This window comes from Drosophila obscura, unplaced genomic scaffold, assembly GCF_018151105.1.
Source record: "Drosophila obscura isolate BZ-5 IFL unplaced genomic scaffold, ASM1815110v1 contig_4, whole genome shotgun sequence".
In the NCBI taxonomy this organism is placed as follows: Eukaryota; Metazoa; Arthropoda; class Insecta; order Diptera; family Drosophilidae; genus Drosophila; species Drosophila obscura.
The window spans coordinates 2,907,349-2,933,182 of NW_024542828.1; the positions used below are offsets into that span (position 1 = coordinate 2,907,349).

At 40.2% G+C, this 25,834-nt stretch overlaps 3 protein-coding genes across 4 annotated transcripts in view; 2 read left to right on the top strand and 1 right to left on the bottom strand.

Annotated features, from left to right (window-relative positions):
• Positions 1 to 931: 931 nt before the first annotated feature.
• Positions 932 to 3,375, top strand: LOC111071974 (dnaJ homolog subfamily C member 3). The gene is made up of 3 exons (XM_022363537.2): positions 932 to 1,436; positions 1,502 to 1,615; positions 1,681 to 3,375. Exons 1-3 carry the CDS (start codon positions 1,340 to 1,342, stop codon positions 2,958 to 2,960), a joined length of 1,491 nt encoding a protein of 496 aa, XP_022219229.2. The 5' UTR covers positions 932 to 1,339; the 3' UTR covers positions 2,961 to 3,375.
• On the bottom strand, positions 3,258 to 4,868 carry LOC111071983 (LEM domain-containing protein Bocksbeutel). Its single transcript, XM_022363551.2, has one exon. The coding sequence runs from the start codon at positions 4,811 to 4,813 to the stop codon at positions 3,545 to 3,547; it is 1,269 nt and encodes a 422-aa protein (XP_022219243.2). The 5' UTR covers positions 4,814 to 4,868; the 3' UTR covers positions 3,258 to 3,544.
• Positions 4,869 to 5,707: 839 nt separating this feature from the next.
• The window catches only part of LOC111071913, a 39,955-nt gene continuing 19,828 nt past the window's right edge, over positions 5,708 to 25,834 (top strand). For both annotated transcript variants that reach the window (XM_022363464.2, XM_022363486.2), the window contains exons 1-2: positions 5,708 to 6,503; positions 25,335 to 25,388. The gene's annotated coding sequence lies outside the window, so the exon portion shown is untranslated. The remainder of the gene's footprint in view (positions 6,504 to 25,334; positions 25,389 to 25,834) is intronic.

Below are 25,834 nucleotides of genomic sequence, written 5' to 3' on the forward strand. Positions count from 1 at the left end.
CAAATTCAGCTGGATAAGTTCCAGAACCAAATCTCAGTTCCCGAGGGCTGTCTCTCATGATATATATGTACTTATCTCTCACACCACTTGAAGCACACGACCATTGACGACCATTTAGCGATAAGCAATACTTAAAGAGAACTTTAAGCTTCACGGCAACCAAACACTTAATGCTCAATGCATTTGCATTTATTTCAAGAAAAAGAAGAAAAAACCAAATAATATTTACAATATCTACCGAAAAAGTATGTCATATTTAAAATATCAATGTACTCTGAATTTTACTATGTGTAGTTCCATATATATTTACCAAATTAGTGGTCTATAAAAACATAAATTTTAAAATATATAGTCGTTTTTTATTTGAATTTGGCGCCAATCGGCGACCGCACGGCAGAGTCGCTGTTCAAAATTACATCGACAATGTCGATTCGACATGTAGTTGCTCTACAGCAAATGTGTAGTTACCGTGTAGTTATCAAGTATACAATTTATTAAGTGGAAATTTGTGTTGACCTTTATTGCTTAATCCATATTTTATAAGCAATCCAATATATAGGAGTACTTAAAATAAGTCAATCTTGTACAAAATTGATTAAGTTATTGGATAAAACTATATATTCAGTGCTGAAGGTCCTAGCTGGCTAGTAATATTATGCTGTATATCAAAATTGAGGAATATAATTTTCGATCAGTAAAATAACACGTTAGCCCATTGTCGACCACGGGATATTCCCACGAAAAATACGGAACTTGAAATTTTTAGCGTGCTAATAGGGATCATATTAATTTCAAATAAGGATAAAAGATATAATCTACAATACGAATTTACAAACATATTATTTTTCTCAAGTTCTTCGCCCGTTTAAATATGGTTTTTTAATGGTGACTTAAGTGGGTTAAGTATTTGACACAAACACGTCAGTGTTTAGTTTCTAATATTTATAGGCGAAAAGTCCATCAGATCAGATCCGGAAAATCGGTCGCTAGTCAGAAAATAATGCGGCGACGATGACCAATGGAGACCGAAAGCGATTTGCATAACGATTAAATAACAGAACAAACACACCCCACCCACCCCTGTGTTTCCAGCGGGCAAAGAGCACGAGAAAAGAGTCTGGGTTCCAAAAGTTGACCAAAAACGGACACAAAATCTATAAACGCCGCACAACAACAACGCGGTCATTGGCAGAGAGGGGAGGGGCAGGTGCAACGGTATAGATTAGCCCAGACATCTGCCACGCTAGGCACATCTGACGTGCGTGTCGATTCGGCCATCAACTTGAAATCACGCCCACATAAACCGCAAACACCCACCTGAAAGAGAGTACACGTAGCCATGGCTTTGCCCTTAAGCGACCTGCTTATGCTGGGCAGCGGTGAGAAGAGGTTGGCCGCCTGTGTGGTGCTGCTGCTGCTGGAGCTCTTCCTGGAAGGTGTGTATCAGATTTGTGTGTGTTTTGTCAACAACTAGTTAGATCCACGTCATTGTTCTATGCAGGCGCCGAGGCAGTGCCAAACCAGGCCGATGTCGACAACCATCTGGAGTTGGGCAAAGAGTTATTGGCCCGCGGACAGCTGTCGGATGCCCTGACGCACTACCATGCGGCTGTCGGTGGGTGAACGCTAACGATATTCCTTGTCCTTTCGAGCGTATTTAATTTTGGAGAATCTTTGCAGAGGGCGATGCCAACAATTATCTGACGCTGTTCAAGCGGGGCACCGTCTATCTGGCCCTGGGCAAGACACGCTTTGCCATCCAGGACTTTAGTCGCGTGCTCGAACTGAAGCCAGACTTCACGGCGGCCCGCGCCCAACGTGGTCTGGTGCACATGAAGAGCGGCGAATACGAGCAGGCGCTGTCGGACTTTAGTCAGGTTCTGCGGGAGGAGCCCAACAATGGTGTGGTCTTTGAACAGTACTCGCGTCTGGAGCCGGCCAAGGAGCAGTGGCATAATGTGGAGCAACAGATTGCCCATGGCGACTATCACAATGCCATTAACCTGATTACACAGCTGCTGGAGCTGTCGCCGTGGTCGGTGCCGTTCCGGCAGACACGCTCGGATCTCTACATCAAGGTAAACGATGCCATCGCTGCCATTTCGGACCTCAGGCAGGTAAATCGCCTGACCCAGGACAGCACGGAGGGGCACTACAACATTGCCAAGCTGCTGTACACGATCGGACATGCCCCCAATGCCCTGAAGGAGATACGCGAGTGTCTGAAATTCGATCCAGAGCACAAGCTCTGCTTCCCCTTCTACAAGAAGCTGCGAAAGGTGGAGAAGCAGCTGTCGAATGCCGAGCAGGCAAGGGAGGAGAAACAATTCTCCGACTGCATAGTCTCTGGCGAGGCGGTGCTTAAGCACGAGCCCGAGGAGACGATGATACGCTACGAGGCGCACAAGATTCTCTGCAATTGCTACACTGGCGACGAAGAGTTTGGCAAGGCGCTGACGCAGTGCAAGGAAGCGCTGGATATCATGAAGGATGCCCAAGTGTACTGTGATCGTGCCGATGCTCTGATCGGCACCGAAATGTATGACGATGCCATACACTCCTTCCAGGCAGCCCTCGACCTGGACGAGAACAGCCTGCGAGCCAAGGAGGGTATACAGAAGGCCAAGAAGCTACAGAAGCAGGCCGAACGCAGGGACTACTATAAGATACTGGGCGTTAAGCGCACGGCCAACAAGCAGGAGATTGTGAAGGCGTACCGCAAGGCGGCCCAGAAATGGCATCCAGATAACTTCAGGGACGAGGAGAAGAAGGTGGCCGAAAAGAAATTCATCGATATTGCAGCGGCCAAGGAGGTACTTACAGATCCCGAGAAGCGGCGTCAGTTTGACGATGGCGAGGATCCCCTGGACCCCGAGGCGAACCAGCGCGGTGGTGGCCAGCATCCGTTTGCCCACTTCCAGCACGGGTCGCCCTTCCAGTTCAAGTTCCACTTCAATTAGTCAGCCAGCGTCAGCGCCACTTAGCCAGCCAGCCATTTGTGTCATTTGTTGAGAGCGATTCGTCTCTATGTGATGTCCTTGCATCGCCGCCCGACCCACAAGCGCTCCCTAGCAGATCAGATCAGATCCTTCTGTCATCCCAGATCCTTACGATTTTACACAAAACTTGTTTTCCACTCTTCAATAGCGTGTAAATAGTAGATTAAAGATCCCCAATAAAATCCCCCTGCTCCGATAAAAGCTCTTAAAACTGAAAGAAACACACAAAACAAAAACAAAATGCAAAACACTGAACATTTACATTTAATTAGTTTATTTAATACAAATAATTATAATGTAGTACATTTTTCTAATTATGTATAAAGTGAAAATCTTAAGCAACACAAGAAATAAAAGACTTGGCGATTGAACTCTATCTAGCCCGTATCCTGTGTATCCTGCTGTACTTGGGGGAATTCTTTAAGTGCACACAAGTTTTTATTCCTCATCCGATCGGAGCCTGTTCCCTTTTTAACATTTTAATGCAAGTCTTTTTTGTTTTAATTAATATACGGAGTCCAAAATGGAGTCCAAAATATACGGAGTCAAACAGCGGGAGTCAGGGCCACGTACAACATGGTGGCCACCATCACAGTCACACACAGGAGGAAGTAGAACTTGAGATGATATTGACGATCCAGAGAGCGGAACAGCTCACGGAACTGTACCATGGGCGGCGACACTTGTCCTTGCCTTTGCCTGGCTGGCAGTGGCGGACGTGCCAGTGGCGATGAGCGTGTCTGCGATAGGTGGCTACTTCGTAGCTGTGGCTCCTCTTCTGCCTCCGATTCGCTGTCGGTTTCAATGGGCCGAGCGTTGTTGTCCGGTTGATCGTAGAACTGGTTCAGTGTCGGATAGAGCGTGTTCATGGGTGCGTTCATCGGTTGGAGTGGCTGCCTTAAGCCACCAGTTGGTCCACTCTGGCGCGGCTGAGATGGAGCCGCCGCTGCGCCAAAAGGCTTGGCAGAGCCGCTGAATGTGTTCCGTGGGGCACGAATAGGCTGCGGCTGGCTGTAACCAGCATCCTCCTGATAGCTGGTCGAGTTCAGCTGCGTCTGTACGTTCTGCGTCCTGGAGAGAGCCGCCATATCTAAGTTCATAGGGCGTCTAGAGGGTGTTACGATGCGCGGCACGTAGCTGGGCAGCGTGTTCAGGGGCGAACGCTCATAGTTGTGGCTTTTGGGTATGTACTCCTCGTGCCGTTCATAGTGCGGCTGCTCCACCTCACGTGTGTAGGATGTGGTCAGCACTCCAGACTTGGTCAACGACACAGACCGGCGTGGATCCTCGCGATCGGGAGACGTTTGCTGCAGATTCGAGTACCGTGCGACTGGCGAATCCACCACATAATAGTCATCGTCCTCCGACTGGGAGCCCACATCCGAGACGGTGGTTGTGGTCTGTACAGAGCGTCCCGAGTCGGATGTATTGTCCAGGCCATAGGCAACCGTGCGACGACTACGCTCATTCTGCTTGTTGATGCTGTTGTTGTTGTTGTTGCTGATGCTGCTGCTGGCAATGCGACTTGGGCTTTTACCTGCTGTGCGTCTCACATTCTCCGCTGCGGGCGTCACCTTGCTGCCGTGTATGGTTTCACGCCTAGGAGTAGCTTGCTGCTTTGTTGCCGAGGCAGCAGTTTTGCCCTGAACAGTTTTGCGCTTGTTCAGAGGCGAGCCTAAAATGGTGGCGCGCAGTCGACGAATTATGACAGCGCGTGTGGTATCAGTCACCGGGACGCCGGGCAGGCCATGTTCCAGGCACTTGGCCAGCAGCTCCTTGTTGGAGATTGTCTCCAGGTACGAGAGGTCTGACATATTTCCAGAACTTGTGAAACGCAAAACAAAAATAGCAATGTCGTCACCAGTGTGACCTTTGTCGAGTAAATATACCATCCGGTCAAAAAATAAATACCATGAAATTCAGCTTCGATAAATACCATTTAAATACCATTCCATAGACTTAACCCACTTAACACCCCTATATTTAAAAAGTAGAGCACCCTTTGTTAAGCCGCGGAAAATAATACTGTTTGTAAAGGCTTCTTGTAGCTCCATCCTCCTCTTTATTTCGTGGAAATATTAACGTTCTATTTATTCCATATTTTTGATATTCAGTCCTCTCAGCCCTAAGCAAATAATTTCTTCTATGCGTATGGACTTTTGTACATCGTATTTCCCGTTAGGAACATGCGGCACACACCACGAAAAGGAGGAAGAAGTCTTCACGAAAGCGCTCTCTTCACCTCGAAACAGAGAGTAAATTTTCAAAAACCACCACGATTTGAGAGAGCGAACCATTTCGGTATTTTTTTGTGCGCTAAATGAAGTTTGGTGATCATTTTTAAAAGTACTTTAATATACCTTTAAAAATAGATTCGATCTTGATTAAATATACTTTTATAAGCCGATATACCGTAAATATACCATTAACTCAATTTCTACCTCAAAATATCCAGAAAAGTATAATAATATTCATAATAGTATATATAATATACGCCAAGCGGTCACAGTACAGTGTTCAAGTGTGGCTGTATTGCAGCTTATAGCAGAAATACCAAAGAGCGCCATACCTAATATGGTTATACCATGCGGTTAAGTGCATGCCGATAGCCTATCGCACCAAGATACCGATACTGAAATATGTATCGATATATAGTATATACATCCCTAATTCTGCATGTGGAGTAAACAAACAAAACAATCGAAATTTTCAAACGAAAAGGTTGTGTGTCGCGGCGCGTTGTCTCGATTTTCAGTTTTCTCGACGCGCAACAGGTGTTTAATTACAAACAACACGCTCAAACATAAATTGATATAAACGCCGCGTGCAAAGTGCTGTTACAAGCCAAAGAAAACTAAGCAGAAGATTATAAATAAAGCAGCGAGGGCAAACGCCACAAAACGGCAAGCGCATTTGAAAAGCCAACACCTGTTTGCCTGCATTCCTGTGCGCCTCTACGAGTCTCCCCTACTGCGCTTGCGTGTGGTGTGTGTTTTGTTCGGGAATGGTTTTTTGTTTTGTTAAATTGTGCGCTTAAGATTTTCGTTTAAATTGAAACCTTAAACAATTTGCTGGATTCGATGCAACATTGCAACATTTTCCAAAGTTTCCCCCAAAAACTCGACTCGACTCTCCTCGCGTCTGCGTAAAAGAAACAACAAAAGCGATGGCAACAGCAACAGCATAAACATAAGCCCCCAAAAACCGGTTAATACGAATACAGCCATCAAGAAGCAGTCCAAGAAAACGGCGCCCCCCATAAAAGAGCAAGCAATACAATAACAATAAAACCAGAAGAAAGAGGAAATCCATCGATTTTGGCCGCCCAAGGAATTCCATTTAGTAATTGTGTTATTCTTTGTTTTCGCGTGTGACACAGTGGATACACAGCAAGCAAGCAGCCTTATCGCTACGATCGAATCGAAAGTGATCGGAGGAATAATTGTCGCAACTCTTTCGCGTGGCCTTTTTTAAGGCCCTTTCTTATCGCGAGCAAAACATCAGGTGGGTTATAATTTTAAACACATTACCCCCAGAACTTCGATTATAGCCTATTGTTGTGGTTTAAATTTATTTGGGGCACGTGAGGCAGTCCATAATGATAAGGCCTTTGGCCAATAAACTAACGCAATTATAGGAGTATTCAGAACATTTTTGGAAGGGGTCATTCCCTAGAGTTTGGTCATTGCAAGTCCAAAAACAATGATAAGGCTATTTTACCAAAAGATTAACTAAATTTGTAAAGTGTGTAGACCATATTTGTGGCCCCATTTTTCTAGTAGTGCCGCCTATGGTAGTTCACAGTTTATAAATAGAACATCTTGAGTTTGGCTCGTGCTACGATAAGACGGAAGACTGAAAGATTACCTTAATCCCTAAACTACAAGTAGTAGACCCACCATATTTGGTGGCAGCCCAGTTCATTGACACAACCTTTAGGCAAAACATTGTTTTGAACCTCAAACTCAACTTTCACTGAATGCGGCGGGGCACACGACGGCACTCCAAAAAGCGGCATAAATCAACAAGCAAAGGCAAAAAATACATAAAAAAAAACAACAACAACAACAAAAATGTTGTAAATGCCAAAATTGAAATGCAGCTTCAAGTTAATAAAATCAAATTTGTTGCTCAGGTTGTTGGTGGTGGCTTGTTTGCTTTTGCTTGTGTTTTATCTTATGTTACTATTTATATAATCCATGGTTAATTTTCCACGAGCATCATTAAACAACAAATTGAGGCACACGAGAAGATGATTATGAGATAATCAGTAAAATTGCACAAGACCCAATGGAGTCATCAGAGGTGAGTGTGGATCTGATCAGAGTGGATTGTGTGGACTGTCGAGTGGATTGTGGAGTGTGGACTGATGTCGAGAAAGAGACTAAATTGGAATAGGATAATACATATTAAAAAATGATTCAAATTAAATGAATTTCTCATTTATTTCTCTCAATTAAATGATTTATCTATGGTACAATTGTATAGCGACTGGAGCGGAATAGATCTTTGAAATGGCTTCCCACCTATTCCTGCACATTTTCCAATGCAACTCGTACTCGATCTAACGAATGAATGACTCACACTCCCTCTTGAGTGCATTTATTCAGATTCAGAGACCAGACCTCTATCTCGCGTCTAGTTATTGTATCTCCTCCCCACTCTCCTCACGGAACACAAGACAAAATTCCAATTCCATGAAAAACAAAATGCCAAATATTCCCACCAAAAATATGCACAAATCCAGCAACAACAACAAGTTTATAAAAATAACAACAACAACCAAACTATGCACATGGAAAAAAAACAACGTTATATAAAAAACACGTTCAAAACCCAAACCGCATTTGCCTTTAGAGACAGAGAGAGCTAGAGAGAGAGAGAGAGAGAGAGAGACGGCGGTGTAAGCGAGATAGCCAGATCAAGTAGGTTAGATGGAAGAGAGAGGGAAGGAGGAGGGGTGTGTGTATATGTTTGGTAGCGACTGTATGTAGCTGTGTGTGTGTGCGCTCACTTTGAGCCACGCTTCAATTGCAAATGCGCCCCAAGTAAGCCAAGTTAACAGAAAAACAAAAACAAGATCTGAATGGGTTTGGTTTCTGAAGCAAAACTATGGATACTCTTGACCGAAAGATGAGTTCTTTGTTTGGTTGAAATCTGGCCAGAAATATAGAGGAATATAGTTTACATTTATCATCGTAAAAATTAGCGCGGAGGCCTTTAGCTGGATAATAATAATAATATCCAATCGGTAAGAACTGAACTCTAGATTTTTTTAATTTTCGAGTTGTACAGTCCTAGAGTCCTACTCTCAATTTATGTGGTATGATAATATTTAAAGTATGCTCTGCTACCAGTTGAATCTTCTTTCTTTCTTCGCGTTTTTCTGCACTGCAATCTTTTCAATAGAATGATAATACTCCACCGTATAAAAAGGGTATAACACTCGTAAAAAGCATTGACGCAGATACGCGCTGTTTTACCAGTTGCTGTGATGTTGTTGTAATTGTAAATTCTACAGGTTTCTCGATGGACATATATACATACCATATCGTATACATTTGTATATGTATGTGGATGTGTGGCACGTATGTTTGTTGGTCTGGTTTGCCTGTTTGTACGAGTATCTATGCATGTGTTGTAGCTGTTTGTAGCTGTTGTTGCCTTAATGGTGCACATACTCGTACAAACAACAACAAAAACAACAAAGATCGCTCTGCAATTTTACGCCAAAGCTAAAAAAAGTCGACCGATCGAGCCGCAATCGAAACGATCAACAGAGTGAAGTGAAGGCAAAAGGATAGGGGGGAATGGGAGATTGGGGATTACGATGGGGAGGAAACAGAGCTCCTCTAGAGCTAGAGTGGAGCAGGAGAAGGAGGAGAAGGAGTAGTGGGGTGACAAGGAGAGGCCAATTCAATTCGTAGGCCAGTTATCAAGTAAAATGGGATCTACAATTAATGCTGAATTGTCAAAGAATCTTTTGAACACACGTTGTAGGATTAAATCCAACTTAAAATATATTAGAGCTTGGAATATCCTGAATCAATATACACGGATTGAACCATAATTTCCATTCAAATAAATATTGGGGAATGACAAACAAACAGTATCTATCCACTCTACAAAAATCACTTCCACTGTGCAACAACAGTACGAGGCAGCCACAAAACGTTGCAATATGCCGCCGAGTGGCCCGAGACTGTCTCCCAACTGCTTGGCCAACTTGGCGTTCATTTCAGCTTGGCTTTTTCGTACTCGCATTCGTATTCGTAATTGTTTCATGAAAAACTGGCCAACACTCCCCCCACTCCACTCTACTCCATTCCAGTGGCTACTGCCTTCTCTTTCCAACTCCAAACAGGTGCGCAATATTTTGTTGCTGTATTTTTTGTTTTTCTGTTTTTTTTTTTTGGCGACTTCGACTTGGATTTTGGGGCCAACAGTTTTTCAATTTTAATTATGGTTTATGTGTCGCCTTACGAACACGAAAACGGCATTCGATCGGTGATCGGCATATACTTATCCAATAAGCGGTACGAGTATACATACATATATGTTTATGTACAATCCATATGAATATATAGCCCAATGCCTTCAATGGACTTCAAGCGGTACAAGGTTGCTGCTGCTGCTGCTGCTCGGAGGAGGAGAGTGACATGAACCGGAGGAGACAGAGACACGCCACGGCGAGGCGACATTGAGGTTACCTGGTAATTGTGAATGAATGCCTGGCTATGACTGCCTTCTGGGCGGATCGGATCGGATCGATCGTTGCAGTTGGCAGACTCAGAAAGCCCCAGCCAGAGAGAGTGCTGCTGCTTCGCTAAAATGGCTAAAAGTTATTGGAGTGGAAACCAAACCCCTCCAGAAAAAAAAAGGGGTGAATGCATTCAGGAATTTATAATGATTTAAGCCATCTATTATCAGAAGGAAAAGTAACAATTACTCATCTGTTTTGATGAAAGACTTACTATGAGAACTGATTAAAATTTGCAGGTGACTCATAGAAAAATAAAGACCGCCATAGTTGATAAAAGAACTGATGGGATATCTGATATTCCAAAGCATTTTCCAAGGTGCACTTAAATAGACTACAACTAACAATATAGGTAGACAAATGCTTAGTATATGATTCTGTTACATTTGAGAACTATATCTTTAGATGGAATAAAAGTAGACCTGCTGCAGGCCTATCAGTAAAGGGTATCCCAGACGCTCTGAACCTTCCTTCAACCTATCGTCGTCGCATCCATTAAACATTACAACCGACAGCAGACAGCTCAGATCGCTCTCAGCTTGTAAATCACAAACAATAAAGAAATATCTCAACACTATCTGGTGACCCCAATTGAGTCATCAGTTACAGATACGTATTGGAGGCACCGGCAAGTGCGGCAGAGATTCCCCATCGTAGGAGCAGAGCAAAGCAGATGCCAGCTGATTCATGGGGGATCTGGGGCTAATGTCAAGGCATCATTCATACAGAGACTTAATAAATATTAGCTTGCGACAATCTAGCAGATACATGTGTACATGCTACGAGTATGTTTTTATCTTGTAGCTGCAACCGCAGACACGTGTGTGTTTTTGCCTCAACAGTTGCAGTGCAGATACCTTCCGTGCTTTGCATAAAAGCCACAAGAAGCAGGCATTAACTGTAACTAAAACTGGCACTGGATGACATTTTGTATCTGCCAGATACGTATGTAAATGCAGTGCACGCACCAATCACACAAACACAAACAGATGCAGATACACAACACAACACACACTCTTCTGGCCATATTAATATTTATCAATTTGTTATTTAACTCGTTTCGGAATATCTTTCGCTGAGGCAACTCTTTTTTGTCTCCTCCCAAAATTATCATAAAGCCGTATAAGAGATACACACACACACAAGCACACCAGTAAGATTAACATTTAACTCGTTTGAAATTGTTGGTTTTTGTTTTGTTTCGTTTTGGAGGCAATTTTCGCCTTGCTTTTGTTTTTGCTGTTAAATTGCCAATTTGACCTTATTAAGTGTATGATTTGGTAAAATGCCTCTGCGTGCGTCGCTTAATTAATTGATTTGTTGATGAACTGAAACTGAAACTCAACGTTAAGCCCCAAATATTTAATCATAATTCCCCCCCAGAAGCGTGTCATATCATTTATAACTGCATTTCGTAGTAGAATGCAAGCCGTAGGGCTAGTTGTAGGAACTTGTTTTAGTTCTTCGGCTTTCTATCGCTCGTAGCAGCACCGACAGCTGGCAGCTGTTCTAAAATTATGGCGATAAATGGCGAGGGTTGATTTTCTCGAAAATATTTGCATTGTGAAGCGTACGTCACGATACGGCTTACATCTCTCTATAGAAACCCAAATGATGGCACGCTTTTAAAGGAGGCTTGACTTACCAAATATTGGCCAAAGGTTAGCTGTATATTAAGAGTCTTTTAAGGATGGCAGGATCTCTTGGATACTGCTGAGTGCTCAGATAACAATCAATGATCTGGCGGAGTACGATTATTAATAGTATTATCAAAGCGGATGTGCGTGTTGGGTGGGATTAAGTATGTGAGAGATAAGACCCCGAAATACGATAACCAGAGGAGAAAGTCCCAAGGCCGCACGAGAAGTCAAATATTTGTAAATTAAGCACTTTCATATTAGGTTTAGCTTTATCGCAAAAGATATTGCGGAAACAACGTAGACGCTAAGGAAATTAGTTTGCTCTTTAAAAAAGGAAATCTAAAAGGGAACATATAGATAAATACCTAAAGAAATGTTGGGATAGCAATAGAATTTTAAGAATGGAGGATATGAGTAAAATCTAAGCTTAAGAAAGTCAGTCGAACACATTCCGAAAGGTTACAAATGCGGGAAAATACATATTCTATGAACATGTGTAATCTGAAGAATATGGTGGTCTTGCAACCAAAGAAACTACTATAGTGGAAAAGTTTTAGAAGCAGAACAGAACCTCTAACAGGATAGGGGCGTCTTACTCGTATTCACACTTGCCTTCTACTGGGAAGATAATTCCCACGTTCACGGGTGACTGCCGCGTGTTTTTCTATTTTCAACCAGTACAAAACAAAACCGTATGTATTCTTCATCTACTAGTTGAGTCCCGAATTACTTGTGTATAGATGTGTACAATGTGTATAGATTCGAAAGAATATATAGTTGGAAGACTACTTCTATAAATGATAAAGCCGTTCTCCTGTGGGAAATCCTCTCTGCAGAGGATCGTTACTTGACTTTGTTTTAGTGGAACAAGGTCAAGGTTGCTGGTCAAAAGAACGTCTGCAATTACTCCAGCAAAAGATGAATTCTTAAAAAAAAAAAAATTTGTCATAAAGATAGTTGTATAATTTGGGTATTATATGTGCATGTACATTGTACAACGCCGATAAGATGGGGGAATAGTAGGTACATTTGCTGGATAAGATTCCCCTATTACGCATTTGCTAAAGCCTCTTCGCTACTGATAAGGTTTACAGATAAGGTTGAGGACAGCATCTAAAATAACGCTTTAATTTCTTTTCTTTCACTAGCTCTTTAAAGAAAATGTGAGTCATTTTTTTGCCACTGCCAAAGAGATACTATCCATCTACTATTTTGAGTCGAAAGTTTTCACTATTTCTTCACTGCGGAAGAGGCGGAAAAAGTACTGGGTACTGGGTGGGTACTGCCTGCTCTATTACGCACAATTGTGTGCCCTGCATCCTACTCTATTATTATTATGGTTGGAAAATAATGGAAAAAGAAACAGCATTTCCCAGCAATTTGTCATTGTTTGATTTTCTCTTAGCTCTCTTTGCTGCTGCTGCTGGTTTTTTTTTTTGGGGCTATTTGATTGCTTTATTTCACTTTACAACGCAAATTGGTGGCTTTTGGCTTTGTCTATGGATGGATAGGTGGACTGTGATACTTCCTGCCTCTGCTCTGCCATGGCTAATTATGAACAATCAAAGAGCAGGAGCAACTGGCAGACAGGGGGTACTCTGCTTGTTGTTGCAGTTTGTTGCATGATTACATTTAATGGGCAAAGTCGAAGCCAAAACATAATCATTTCGATTAAATAATCAGCTACTGAAGCGGACTGCAAGTCAAGTCTTTCTTCGCACATTTACACTGCCACACAGCCAACAGCCACCAGGACAGGAGGAGTTTGCCTTGTTTGTAATTATGAAAGTTTTCTCCACTGTATTTTCTAGTTTTTTTCTTGAACGTTATGAACTCATTTGTGGCAGAGTCAAGTTTGCAAGATGTGCAACAGGCAACAGGCAACTGCAACGGCAGCCACTGACACTGAGTCAGAGACTCCACTCCAGACCTGGAGTCTCGGACTCATTTCATTTATAGCCACAAGCCATCGGAAGTGTTGCTTCTGCTGTTGCTGTTGCTGATACTGCTGCTGTAGTGAAATGTTGTTGACCACAAAAGTGGCTTGAACCTGAAAACGCCTTGCAATGTGATACAAAAATGTTATTGCCACTAGATGCAACAGCAACATCAGCAGTAGCAGGGGCAACAGCAGCAACAGCAACAATCTGAGACGAGTTTTACATCAATTTCCGCTGCTGCTGCTGCTGCGGGAAAGGTTAAAGACATTGTGTCTCTCTCGCTTTATAAAGGGAACGTTTTTCTTTTTTTTCTTTCTATAATTTTAATCGAGCTTTAATGTGGCAATTGCCGTTTGATGGTGGCTCTAATTGAAAAAGGAAAAAATGTGAAAAACATGATTACTGGAAACATAAAGAAAATTCATCTTTGAATGCTGATGGATTTAATACTCTTAAAGATCCATGATACATAAATATGTATATGTACGTACATTATGTGGTATTTGAAACAACATTTGTAGAATGCGGTCAGAACGACTGCTAGCTAGAATAGATCGATAGAGTTGGGCCGATATATAGTTATAGACTGCCTCGCGAATATGTGTAGGAGAGAAGATGCTTTACAACCCCTGAAAGTGTATAGGAAGTTTATGAGAAACCTACAGAATCTCGAGTGGAAAATTATGGAAGTGAGAATTATAAAAATTGAGAGGGATATTCCATGGAGACTTCCGTCAAATGCCTGAAATATTTCTACCTCATATATAAATCTCAGCTCCGTTTAAGCTTTGCATTGTTTTGACTCGTTTTTGTCTGGTGTTTTTTTTTTTTCAAAACTTTTGTTAAATAAACAAAAAAAAGCAAACACACACAAATTTTTGAACGCCTCCGCGTATTTCCGTTGTTTGTGAGAGGTTTTTTTTTTAATTTTATTGTTTTATTTGTTTAGTGGGATGTTGTTTTTTTTGTGGTTCTTTTTCATTTTTTTTTTTGCGTGTGTTCTGTTTAATTTTTGTATGCTTGATTTTTTTGTGGGTTAGCAAGGCAAAGCGAAACCTTGAACAGCACTGTCTATGGCTCTTTTATTTTTTGCACATGATTTAAATTGTAATTTATGGGCGTAATTTGTTTGCGTTTTTTGTGGTGATGAGAGAGACGAGACATTCCATTAACATAGAAATATTTATCACCTTTTAAAAGGAAATTCCATTCAAAAAAAATGATGTATTGGTGTATACACTTGTACAATGTACATATGTTTTCTGTTCTTCAAGGAAATTTACACCTCGAAAAATATATACTATGTATGTATGTATACTTAAAGCATTTCCATTTATAATTTACACAGCGTAAACTGATTATATTTTAATGCAACAAAAGATTAAAGTACTATACAAAATATTTTCCAGTATATGTATAGTTTACTCATTAAAACTAAATTAAAATTCATTTAAACAAATATTTGTTCCATTCAATTCCATACAAATGTTGGTATATTTATCAGTTCATATTTTAATTTTACGATCATTGTTTATTATTAACCTTTAGTTAACAAACTCTCAGCTTGTTGAGAAAGTTTAAAATTTAACTCAGCTCTTGGATGAACATAAATGTTTATCAATTGGCTCAAGGTCGCGACTATAGGGTACGTGCTATACCCTTCTTCAGGGTATAATTATTTTAAACGTATGTTTGGCACATAGAAACGGAAATATATTTAACCCTATAAAGATTCAGAGAACATATATATTTTATTGATTGTTAAATTAAATAAAAGTTGTTAGTCTCCTCATTTTACTAAATGTTTCAAAATCTTTACAACTTACAAGTTGGGTGCATGATATGATCGATCTGCAAGTGCATCACATGCCTCGGCCCCCAATTTCCATCCATAATCTTGCGTTATTTTCTTTTTTTACGTTTTGAGCAAACATTTTTGCATCTCGTCAAACATAAAGGGTTTGGGGGTTTTTGCAGCCTAACAACCAACCAGTTTTTGAGGCTGCCGCTTGGGTGCGACATTTTGATTGATTTAAGTGTGGATTCGTCTTTGGAAAAAACGAAACGGAAAAAAACGAAGAAGCCACAAACTGCTTTTAGCCATGATTGCGCTGATTACGTGACTCTGTCAATTGATTTGTGTGCGCAAAATGGAAGACAAAAAATACATGGAAGCCACTGCTGGGCTAATGTTGGCCTGGCCTGTCCCATATGAATGAAATGCGGCCCAAAAGGCAGCGCCAGCAGCAGCAGCAGCAGCAATCGTGCAGCACACAACCAAACCAATTCGTGGCTAATTTTTCATGAAGGTTTTTCAATTGTCTGTTGGCCAAAGGCCTCAATTTGTTGTGTTATGTGCATTGAATTTTTAATTTTGTTTTCTGTATATATTTTTTTATTATTTCTAGTAGCCATTTTGAATTCGTTTTGGATTTTTTTTTATGCCAATTTATTTTATTTTGTTGCTTGAAAAAAAAATAATAACAGATAAATTGAGTGGAAATAAATGTAATTAAATGCAATTAAAAATGTGGATACAGGGTAAAAATAATTTTATTAAATGGTGGAAAATATTTATATCCCGTCTTTGAATATATTTGTTTCGTTTGTCAATCCATTGTATGAAAGATATTTGTTCTAAATTGCTGCAGCAACACTTGTCTGTCTAAGAAATCAGAAAAAGTTACAAATTTACAAAAAGGAACTAGTAGAACCAAAGAATCTAGCAGGGTAAATGTTCTACGTTTTAGTTAAGTACCTATAATTTAAGGAATTATTATTTAAAAAAAGTGATTATCTGTATCCCTAAACAGATAATCACTTTTTTTAAATAATAATTCCTTAAATTATAGGTACTTAAACTAAAAACGTAGAACATTTAAATTTCTATCCAATCAATTGAACAAACAATTGCTCTATCCATTTCACAATTGATCTCTATATTTTCTGCCTAACTATTGTGTACACAAATGTGCTAAAATGTCTGCACAAATATGAGTAAATCAGAAATAAATCTTAGCAAATTCCCCCAAAAAGTTTCTGCCATTTCTCGTATTCCTGTTAAAAAAAAGAACACAAAACCCGTCTGGAACCTTTCCAAGAAACCCCAAATAAAATAACTATACGAAACGATGCCGCTGCATACTAAATTATGGCAAATGAGCAAAAAATAAATACATATGTACATAAAATATATTAAAAAGGAATAATCATTATAAATAAAAGCCCTATCGCATATATTTGAATTTATTACAACACTCACACGTAAATGAAGAGACTCGACTATCTTTGAGAATTGCGCAATGGTTGAAACGATTCTAGGGGCAAAACCTGATGAGCATTAACTTTGAAATCGCTTGGACAATTAACTCGAAATGTATTTAAAGACGTTGGGGAATGGCAATTGACGAACAACAAACTATGAAATTGCCGCCATCTAAAGTTATTGCCAGATAAAATGTACTTGCCACGTGCACTGAATAATTAGTACAAAGGTGGAGACTGTCACAGGGGCTATTAGTATTGTCTTGTATTAGAGAAATGCAAATATCTTTCATCTGGGACCTTTTGGCTCATATTGAATATAAATATCAAACACTAAACAATAAATTTAATATATTAAATTTGTATGAAATATAGTGAATCTATGTTTGGTTAGGATTTTTCGGTTACGTACTCATTGCGTACGCCGCACCACTGCCTCTTTTTCTCTCACTCTGCATGGAATATTTCATCTGATAGACTGATCGATTTAGGTCCAATAGTTTCAGTGTTATCTAAATTTATGTACGTACATATATACGAGACTAACGGTCTGACTATCTCCACAATTATCAATCTGTCTAGCTACTCGTCTCTCCGGCTCACACTCTGACCCCCTTCTAACCAGACCCCTAGCTACGCTTCTGCCACCGTCCTATCGGTTCTATCAGATCACGCTCTCGACATATGATAGCTGATAAAAATTGTAGGCAGAGGCGTGTCGTGTCCTAGCATTTAATTGGATTTCTGTTACGTCCGTTTGTCCGCTACCCAAAGCAATTAGAGCTTAAGCGATATTTATCATTTTATTTTTAGCGACAACAATTTGAGGGTTCGTGTGAAACTCGAATCACGTCCTAAATGAAGTCTCTCTCTCTCTGGCTATTTTTGGATCTTTAAAGACGAAATCTTGAGGGTAGACTTAGACGCACATCACCGCTCCACACCGCCTGAGTCCAAGGGGCAGCAGCCCCAATCGTTGGAGCGTTAAGCGCGGAAACAATTGATTTCAATTTTAATTAACACCCACATGCACTGCCCGGCACAGCCGCTTTCTGCCACCCCTACCTCCACCCTGTCGCATACAGTTTTAATTGCCACTTGGTCTTTGGTGGTCGAGGTTCGCTGAATCTTAACCCCCGCCCGTTCATCGCAGACGGAGTCAGCCAGCGGCACAAATTAATGAATGGCATTACAACGGAGAAGGAGACGAGGGGTAGGAGTATCTGCAACCCCTTTGGGGCAATGGTTGATCCCAGGTTTTATTTAACAATCTCTTTGGTGTCTAGATTTTTACATGAATACCACTCGAATACTCTGACAGTTCATCTTTCATACTCATAATGAGTGTACCTCCTATATTAGAGATTTTTACAATGTTTCAACGCTTACAACAAACAAAACAGTGATATTCTAGGGGACTTTTCAGTCTGTCCATTCAAATTAAAGCTGAAATATCGCCAAAAGTTTCCATCAGACCCCATGACATTCTGGTGATTATTGTGGTAGGAAAATGAATATTGAATGAATAAAATCAGAATATTTGCTGCTTTGTTTGGTATACGGTTAGCTAAAGGCCGGAAGGAGAGGCGGGTCTTGGATTTCTGTAATTAACTGGAACTGCGTGGGGATTACAGAAGTGCCTGCCACCTGACACATTTGCTACAAATTTGCTACAAATGTATAGCAGTAGGTGTTCGTACGGAATGATAGATTGATCATTGATAGAACCTGACAAAGATTACAGTTGCTGGCTTTTCATAAAAATAAATCTAAACTCTAATCAAAAAATCAACAATCTTGTATCTTTAGAAACCATTCCATCAATATCGTTTTTATTGTATCTTTTGTTCCCTTTGCCATTTGCATAGTAAAACCATTTCATAAGAAATTCATTCATTCATTTGTTCGTTCGTTCATTCATTCATTCGAACGCCTCCGCAGATTCCCCCATTGACTGCCACCCACGCACACAATTTTTTTTCGTATACTACATACATATGTATATCTATATTTCTCTTTATCTGTAGATACTCTCGTTTCTGTTTTTGCTATAGTATTTTGTATGGTATTCTGCCTCCAGTTTCAGTTCTCCCTCTGGTTTTGTATTCCCTCCTCTGGTCTGGTCATTGTGTAGTCACTTAAACTTGACCTTTATTTTCATTTATTGCTTATTACTGCATATTGTATGCCTTTGTATTTTTGTGTATTCTGTGGTTTCTTTGTATTGTCGTTGCCTTTAAAGTTCTCTCTATCTGTCTGAATGGGCGCCACCCACTTGCACTTTGCATGGGCTTTCGTAGAGATCAGTGGCGTAGGCTGCAGATCAAAATGGGGATCAAGCCATCAATTGGATGACTATAAAATATGATCTTTCATCGTTTGGAATATGAGGGCTTTGATATCGAACGATTTACATGTCTATGTCTTCCTCTTCCTCTCCCTCTCCCACTGTGTCTTAGCAGTAAGAGGTGCTTAAACATGTTATTTTCTTAGTAAACTTACCAATATATAATACCGATCTACAGTTGCAGCGGCAGGTTTCTGCTATAAGGAAATCCAATACCCAACTACACTTTGGGCAGAACCCACATACAAAATATTTATCCATCTATGTATTCTACTGTATCTACTACCTCGGCACATTTTCTGGCATGTTCTGTTCTGGTAATTTCCTCGTAATTGTTGCGCAAACCGAACAGAACAGAAACAAAAGATAAACTACGAGTATTACTAAATATTAGCATGGGGGGGAAATTAATATCTCTCTCTTTCTCTCTCTCTCTCTGCCATGCGGCGGGATCTGTTCAGTTATTACTCATTAAATATGCAGCAGAATGGAATACAAAATTGCGCATAAATCACAGACCTGGGATGGGCTTTGGCTTTGGCTTTTCTTTCTTTCTTTTTCTATGATATATGATCTCTCCTCTGATGTATAATGATATATGAGCTGGCTATTAGTTTAGTTCTTTAATGAATCATCTGTTGGGGTGTTGGAAAATTTATTATTGTCTTCGGAATGGCATCGATGAAATCCCAAACAACAGAAGAGGTGTCTGTCTTGTAGAACTCATGGAATAAAATAGACAATGGGGAAACATACCATAAAAATTCCAATAGCAACTTGAATTTAATGTCGGAATTTTTTTGGGTGTTTTGTTTGGTTTATTTGTTTCCTAAACTAAGCGTTAAAACATTATAACTACCAGTTAAATCTAGTGTCTAGACAGCAGAGGTGGGAGGAGTTCTAAAAATCTGTTTGGAAAACCAGTTTTCAAATTAACACAAAAAGAGGTTTAGAAGAGGGATTTTGGAAAACAAAAACCGTGCATTCTTTGATCGAATGAAAATGGAATGGATTTTGTTGTTGTTTTGGAATGCACATTGAGGGAGGGATATTTTGAGACTGGTTTTCAAGAGAGCGGTCTTTCTTCTCACCTTTTGATGTTGGTAGTGGACAGAGTGGTAGGAGTCGCGACGCGACAGTCTATGAGAATTTGATTTCTTATAATCAGATTCATGGAATTTTGTTTTTTAGGCGCGGCTTTGCCTCAGTGGAATGATCAATCAAGTGCAGCATCAGAGAGGCAGAGTCGGAATCAGATTCAGATTCAGGCGGAGGCAGAGGCAGAGGCAGATGAATACCTAATGAGTATGGGTTGACTCTTACACTCACACAGGCGTACCCCCCGTACCACTCAAACTGGTTTAATTGATTCAAATGATGTTCATGATGATGATGTTGAATGAATGACGTTTGTCTATCTGTCTGTCTATCCCAGCTTAGGCTTCAGCTTCAGCATCAGCATCGGGGCTTCGGCTTCAGCTTTTGTTTGTGGCTTTTATACCGATTTCAGTAATATGTAAATCGATGCATGACAATCCACAAAACTTCCCCTCTCGGTAGCCGCTGGGCCCCATCCCCCCAATCAAAAAATATATACAAATAAGATACAATGCAGCAGTGGAGTGTCTCGACAATGAGGGTACTCCATTGGACAGATCTATAATAAGTGCCCGGAAAAGCTTCTTTCTTTTCATTAATCCTTTCATACCCTTTGCACTCAGCAAGTAATGGGTATCTTGAAAATTACATGCAACAGTCGAATGTTGTTTGTATTTGTTGTTGTTGGTGGTGGTGGTGCTGCTGCTGTTGATGTTATTGGTGGCGTGTCATGCAACGTTTTGTGCTCACCCTTTTGTGGCTGCAATTGTGTATTTGTATTTATAATTGTCTCAGATGTAACCGCTCCCATCCTGAGTCTCCCCGCAACCATCGCATTGGGCACTTGTCAGTCAGGGGCATACGGTTCGGTGCCCCCCACCGGCATTAACAATTGACTTCTGATGCTCTAACGAAAAAGGGTATTCAACCAGAGTGTGTAGTGTATGAGTAAATGCATTTTAAACTTCATTATTGTAAAGCCAATGATGTCATTTCAATATAAACAAAATCTCTAAACGATCAGAGGAATATGTTTTCAAATACTTGTTGAAACTTGTTCCATTTCAAGTTGTCATAAAGATCACTCAATTTTTAATGATATTCAGTAGTTTAGTAGTGTATAATTATAATATGCCCCATAAAATTAGTAGCTGCTACTAAATTAGGAGCTCTATTTGTTTGTTTCTTTTTAAAGAACGTTGAATTGAAGACTCGAACTATTTCAGCTATGATCGTTTCTGCGATTGTACTTAGAGCTCTAGGGATGATTAAGACTAACTTTAAATTGTTTTATACCACTATTCCACTGGGGTACAGGCTATGAATAACACAAACAAATACAATTCGCCATAGAATAAAAGAAAACAATTTGCTGTGGTTGACACTTCTTTTATGGCCTCTCTCTCGCAAAGTTGCTTAGCAGCAAAATCAGCAATGTCTCTATGTCGTTCTCTCATTCTCTCTTTTAACTGATAACTCCATCCTAATGAGAGTCTTTTAAATGTGGTACTGTCATGGAGAAACCGCCGTTTGAAGGGAATGCATTAAGCTATCATGAGAATAATTAGTTATAAATGTATTAAATATTTGTTCCCTATTGTATTGGTGTCTATTTCAGTAAACAAAGATGTCAAACTAAGCTAAACTACTAAGAGAACTACTGAACACATTTGAGATCAGCTACAGAAGAGTTGCCTCTCAGCATTTTGAAATATTCCAACCCCAAAATAAGATAAAAAGGTTGGGACTTTGTTTAAAGTGTTCCAAAACTAATTTGAAACGAATAACGTTCCACTTGAGAAAATAATTCCCACAGATGAAACCCCTAAGAATTCCCACAGTCTTGTAAGGAAGGGTATTCAAGCTTCGTTGATTGTTGATCATGATTGTTTTTGTTATATTTGCATGTTGGATATACAATATGTAATACTCGTATTGTTGCGGTCAAAGTTGACTGACAGTTGCCCATGTGAATGTCAATTTGTAGCTAGACCCCAGGCCCCTCTCTGGGCTTGCCCCCTGTTTGACTCTTGTGTTGTTTTCATTCAATTATTAAAATTAGCTCGTTTTGCTAATTGTCGAAAGATGCAATTAGAGCGCACTGCGCACTCAGACAAATATAGAGACAAAGAAGGCGACAGATGTGAAGATAGAGATAGCTCTCGGCACTCGCACGGTGTAAGGTTCGTAACCTGAAAGGTTTGGATATGTCCAGACTTTTGTCTCTCAATAGAACTCTAGCTGCAGGTAGAAAAATTCTTTGTTGTGTAGAGATATTATTTGTGGAGGAATCCACCCTCATAATTCGTGGACGGAAGTCGGGGTGTGGGTATGGGTCTGGCTCATAAATACCTAATCTTTATGGAGTTGGGAATCAAAGAACTTGACTTGTTTATGCTTTCCTTCGCTCCCACCTGACTCCAGCCACTAATTACTTGCCTCTTGCTCATGCTCTTGGGCTGAAGCCATAACAAGGCAGCACAGACATTCCTTAGCACAAGATTCAGGATAAGGAGATGAATCCTTAAGTCCAAAGGCATTCAAATGCGAGACAGACAGACCACAAGATAGAACCAACCACAGAGGAACCTCCTTCAGGTAGAAACCACTAAATAAAATCATTAAAAATAATGAACGCACTTCCGTTGCAATTGTCGGGGGTCTTAGAACTTTACACAACATTAAAATGAGGCAGCCCCTAAAGAGAGGGAGTCGCGGAGTAGAGCCCATCGTACAAGGGGAATGCCGCACAAATTAAAAGGTAGAAGAAGCTCCACCTCTACAGAGTTCTGATCCAAGACCGATCCCCAACTCGTTGTCGAACTCGTTGTTCGGGTGTCGTGAGTGCAATTACATATGTAAGAAGGAGAACGAAACGGAAATAAAGCTCACTCTCGTCCCACCTCTAGACGCTGTAGAGCTCCAGACGTCGTCTGTCGATAAAAAACAAAGGCACTCGCTGGGTTACTTTACTTGATTGTGGGGGCTGGACGACACATATAAATTATCAACGATGCAGCCCCAGCCCCAGACCTAGAGCCAGACCTGCCCAGGCCTGTTCTTTGCTAGTTATGCATACTCGTAGATATTCAGATACAGATACATGGAAAGGAAGGTTGGTCCGGCGATACAGGTACAGCCTACGCCAAAAACGACAAAACTCATCGTTTATGAAATTGGTTTATGGACCCCAGATACTATTTTATGCTTTATTTGAATCGTGCGAGGAAAGTGTGCAACTAGAACATGTTCCCATCGACGCCTGTAGTACTGAAGATCTGAGTAAATTGGGAAGAGACTTGAAAATGTTGTGAAATGCCAGGAAAAACTATGATTAAATCGGTTACTAAATGAAAACATAGAGGTAAACGAATTAAAGCGTTAAAAATATGAGTTAAGTGATTTGGATATATATAAGATAAATAGAAGATATCCCAATACTTAATTGAATCTAAACTATTAATTAGAAAATAAAAGAATATCTAAAGCCTTCAAAATATACGCTTAAGGGATTCTTAACTTAATAAACTTAATAAAAAATCCACCCTTTACTGCTAAGCCACACTGTGAGAGTTCGAAAGATATTCTTAGAGAGCGTGAGAGCCTGCGAGGAAATTCGTTTGTTCATTCAATGATTTTATCACATACAACATTTAAATTAGATCCAAATAAATTTCCTAAGATCTAACCTTAATTAAAACTCAATTAATTTTGGAAGTAAAAATTAGTAACGTAAAAAAGCCAGGCCAAAAATTCAATAATGTTGATTGATTAGCTTAGTTGTAGTATTACAACCTTTTTCTCCACGCTTTAAGCACTGTTTTAAGTAAATAAATAAACAAACAGTCTGATGTATTTCCTAGGGTCATTCCAATGATTAATTGAAACTAAATTCTTAATTCGAAAATTTGTTAATATTTAAAAGGAATGTCCGGAAGACCCCATGCAGCAGCCATGGCTAATCGAAATGATAGTGAGACCACCCTGGGGTGGAACATGTCCAAATTGAATCTACATTCTTTTGGGGAGCATCATTATATTTGACCCACTTTTTGTTACAGTAGTCGTAGGCTTCTCTTCTCGACGCGCTTCCACCGACATGTAGCTTGAAGTGTGACACATTTCGGGATGGCAAAGATCAATTAGCTGTGGAAATGGACCACAACTGAGGCAGAACCACCAGTCCGACAGTTTGACTGGTCGACTGTTCTGTCGCATTAGTTCCACTGCTAAAAGTTAACCGGGAATGACTCTTAGAGTGTTTACACAACTGTTGAAACAGTGGCAAAGTGCGGAATCATGTTTGGGTTTGGGGCTTTTCTACTCCGACGTTTTGTTTTCCTACTACTTTTCTCTATTCTATTTTGGTGCTTTATTAGCCCCACTTTTCTGTATTGTTTGGCAAAAAAAAACTAAAAAAAAAATATTTTTTAAAAGGCAAAGAGGAAACAAGGTCAGGCCCAGAACTTTCCCAAAAAAAAAAAGAAGACAGCGGGGACAGATACGCAGCAGCCTCAGATGCAGAACAAACAATTAGTCAGGTCTGTGTGTCTCCCCAAACAATTTGTATCTGTTACGGAGAGCGAGATACGCGTTTATTCACACTACGCTTTTGGGTTAACGTTAACCCGTTTGGCCAGGCAGCCGGGCCAATTACATTACCCCGCCCCATAATCCACCAACATGAATATATCTCTTAAAACAGAACCCAACAATTGCTTGATTCATGACTAAAAAAAAGAGTAAAAACAGCTGGAGAAAGAGGAAACCGAGCAACAACCTACATAAAGTATCTTTGTATCTTTTGCAGTCTCTGTTGTTGTTTCTGTTTCGGTTTTTGTGACGCATCTGTGATCCCAAAGAAAAATAAGAAAACAAAAAAAAAAACTGCAGCTTGAAGTTGTTGCCGCTGTTGATGCCACTTGATTGCTTTTGATTGAGTCTTGTGTCTTTCTGTGCTTTGCTTTTCCCCCCCATTTCCCATTTTTTTTTCCATTGTGCAAGAGTTTTGATTTCGATTTTCTGTGTTTTTGATTTGATTTCGTTTTTTTTTTTGAGACGATTGTTTATTTTCATTTTCTATAAATCGCCCCATAATTGCACTCCCCGTGGTAGGAGATTACCAATCGTCTAATGCCACATAGGAATGGTCTTTCCATGTGAAAGCTGCCATCCATGAGGCGTGTGAAAACAGTTTTATGCTCACATTTTCCGAATTGGATATATTTCACCATATTCCACAAATATTTTAATCGTTTTTCGTTTGTTTATTTCTCTGTTTTGCAGGCTGCACACAGCACACTCTATCAAGATTTCTTTAAGATTTGTGGAATTCTTCAGGTAACTATACAATTTAATATATTCTCAGTGACGTACAGAAAAACCCTCCGTAAACAAACAAAACTGTTGCCAATGCATTAATTTAACGCACGTTCCATCCAGCTGCAGGTTCGAAACACACTATTCATAACTCACGTGCACGCAAACAGTGTTGCATGCATTTTTTCATTGCTCTCTCACATTTAGAAACACCTTAAATATGGGTCATCTACTAGTAGAGTGCTAGAGAGGATGAACATAATGTACTTCTTGCATAACTGTTGATTTAGTACCACTTTGGTCATCAAATATTCTATATATGGGGTATACTGCGATTCGAATGCTGTTTAAACTTAGCTTTTCATAGCCAAAATAAGCAAAATGGTGCCCGGCATGTCACTCTTTCTATCTGGCAGAGTAGCTAAGCAGCAAAGGAACACTTTTTATCATTGATTTATATATAGCTT

What these genes read in the sequence shown, in the direction of transcription:
- LOC111071983 (XM_022363551.2), bottom strand. Translation starts at nt 4,813, where the DNA reads ATGTCAGACCTCTCGTACCTGGAGACAATCTCCAACAAGGAGCTGCTG.
- LOC111071974 (XM_022363537.2), top strand. Translation starts at nt 1,340, where the DNA reads ATGGCTTTGCCCTTAAGCGACCTGCTTATGCTGGGCAGCGGTGAGAAG. An exon ending in GCTGGAGCTCTTCCTGGAAG is followed by an intron (nt 1,437 to 1,501) that starts GTGTGTATCAGA and finishes TGTTCTATGCAG; the next exon opens with GCGCCGAGGCAGTGCCAAAC. An exon ending in GCACTACCATGCGGCTGTCG is followed by an intron (nt 1,616 to 1,680) that starts GTGGGTGAACGC and finishes GAATCTTTGCAG; the next exon opens with AGGGCGATGCCAACAATTAT.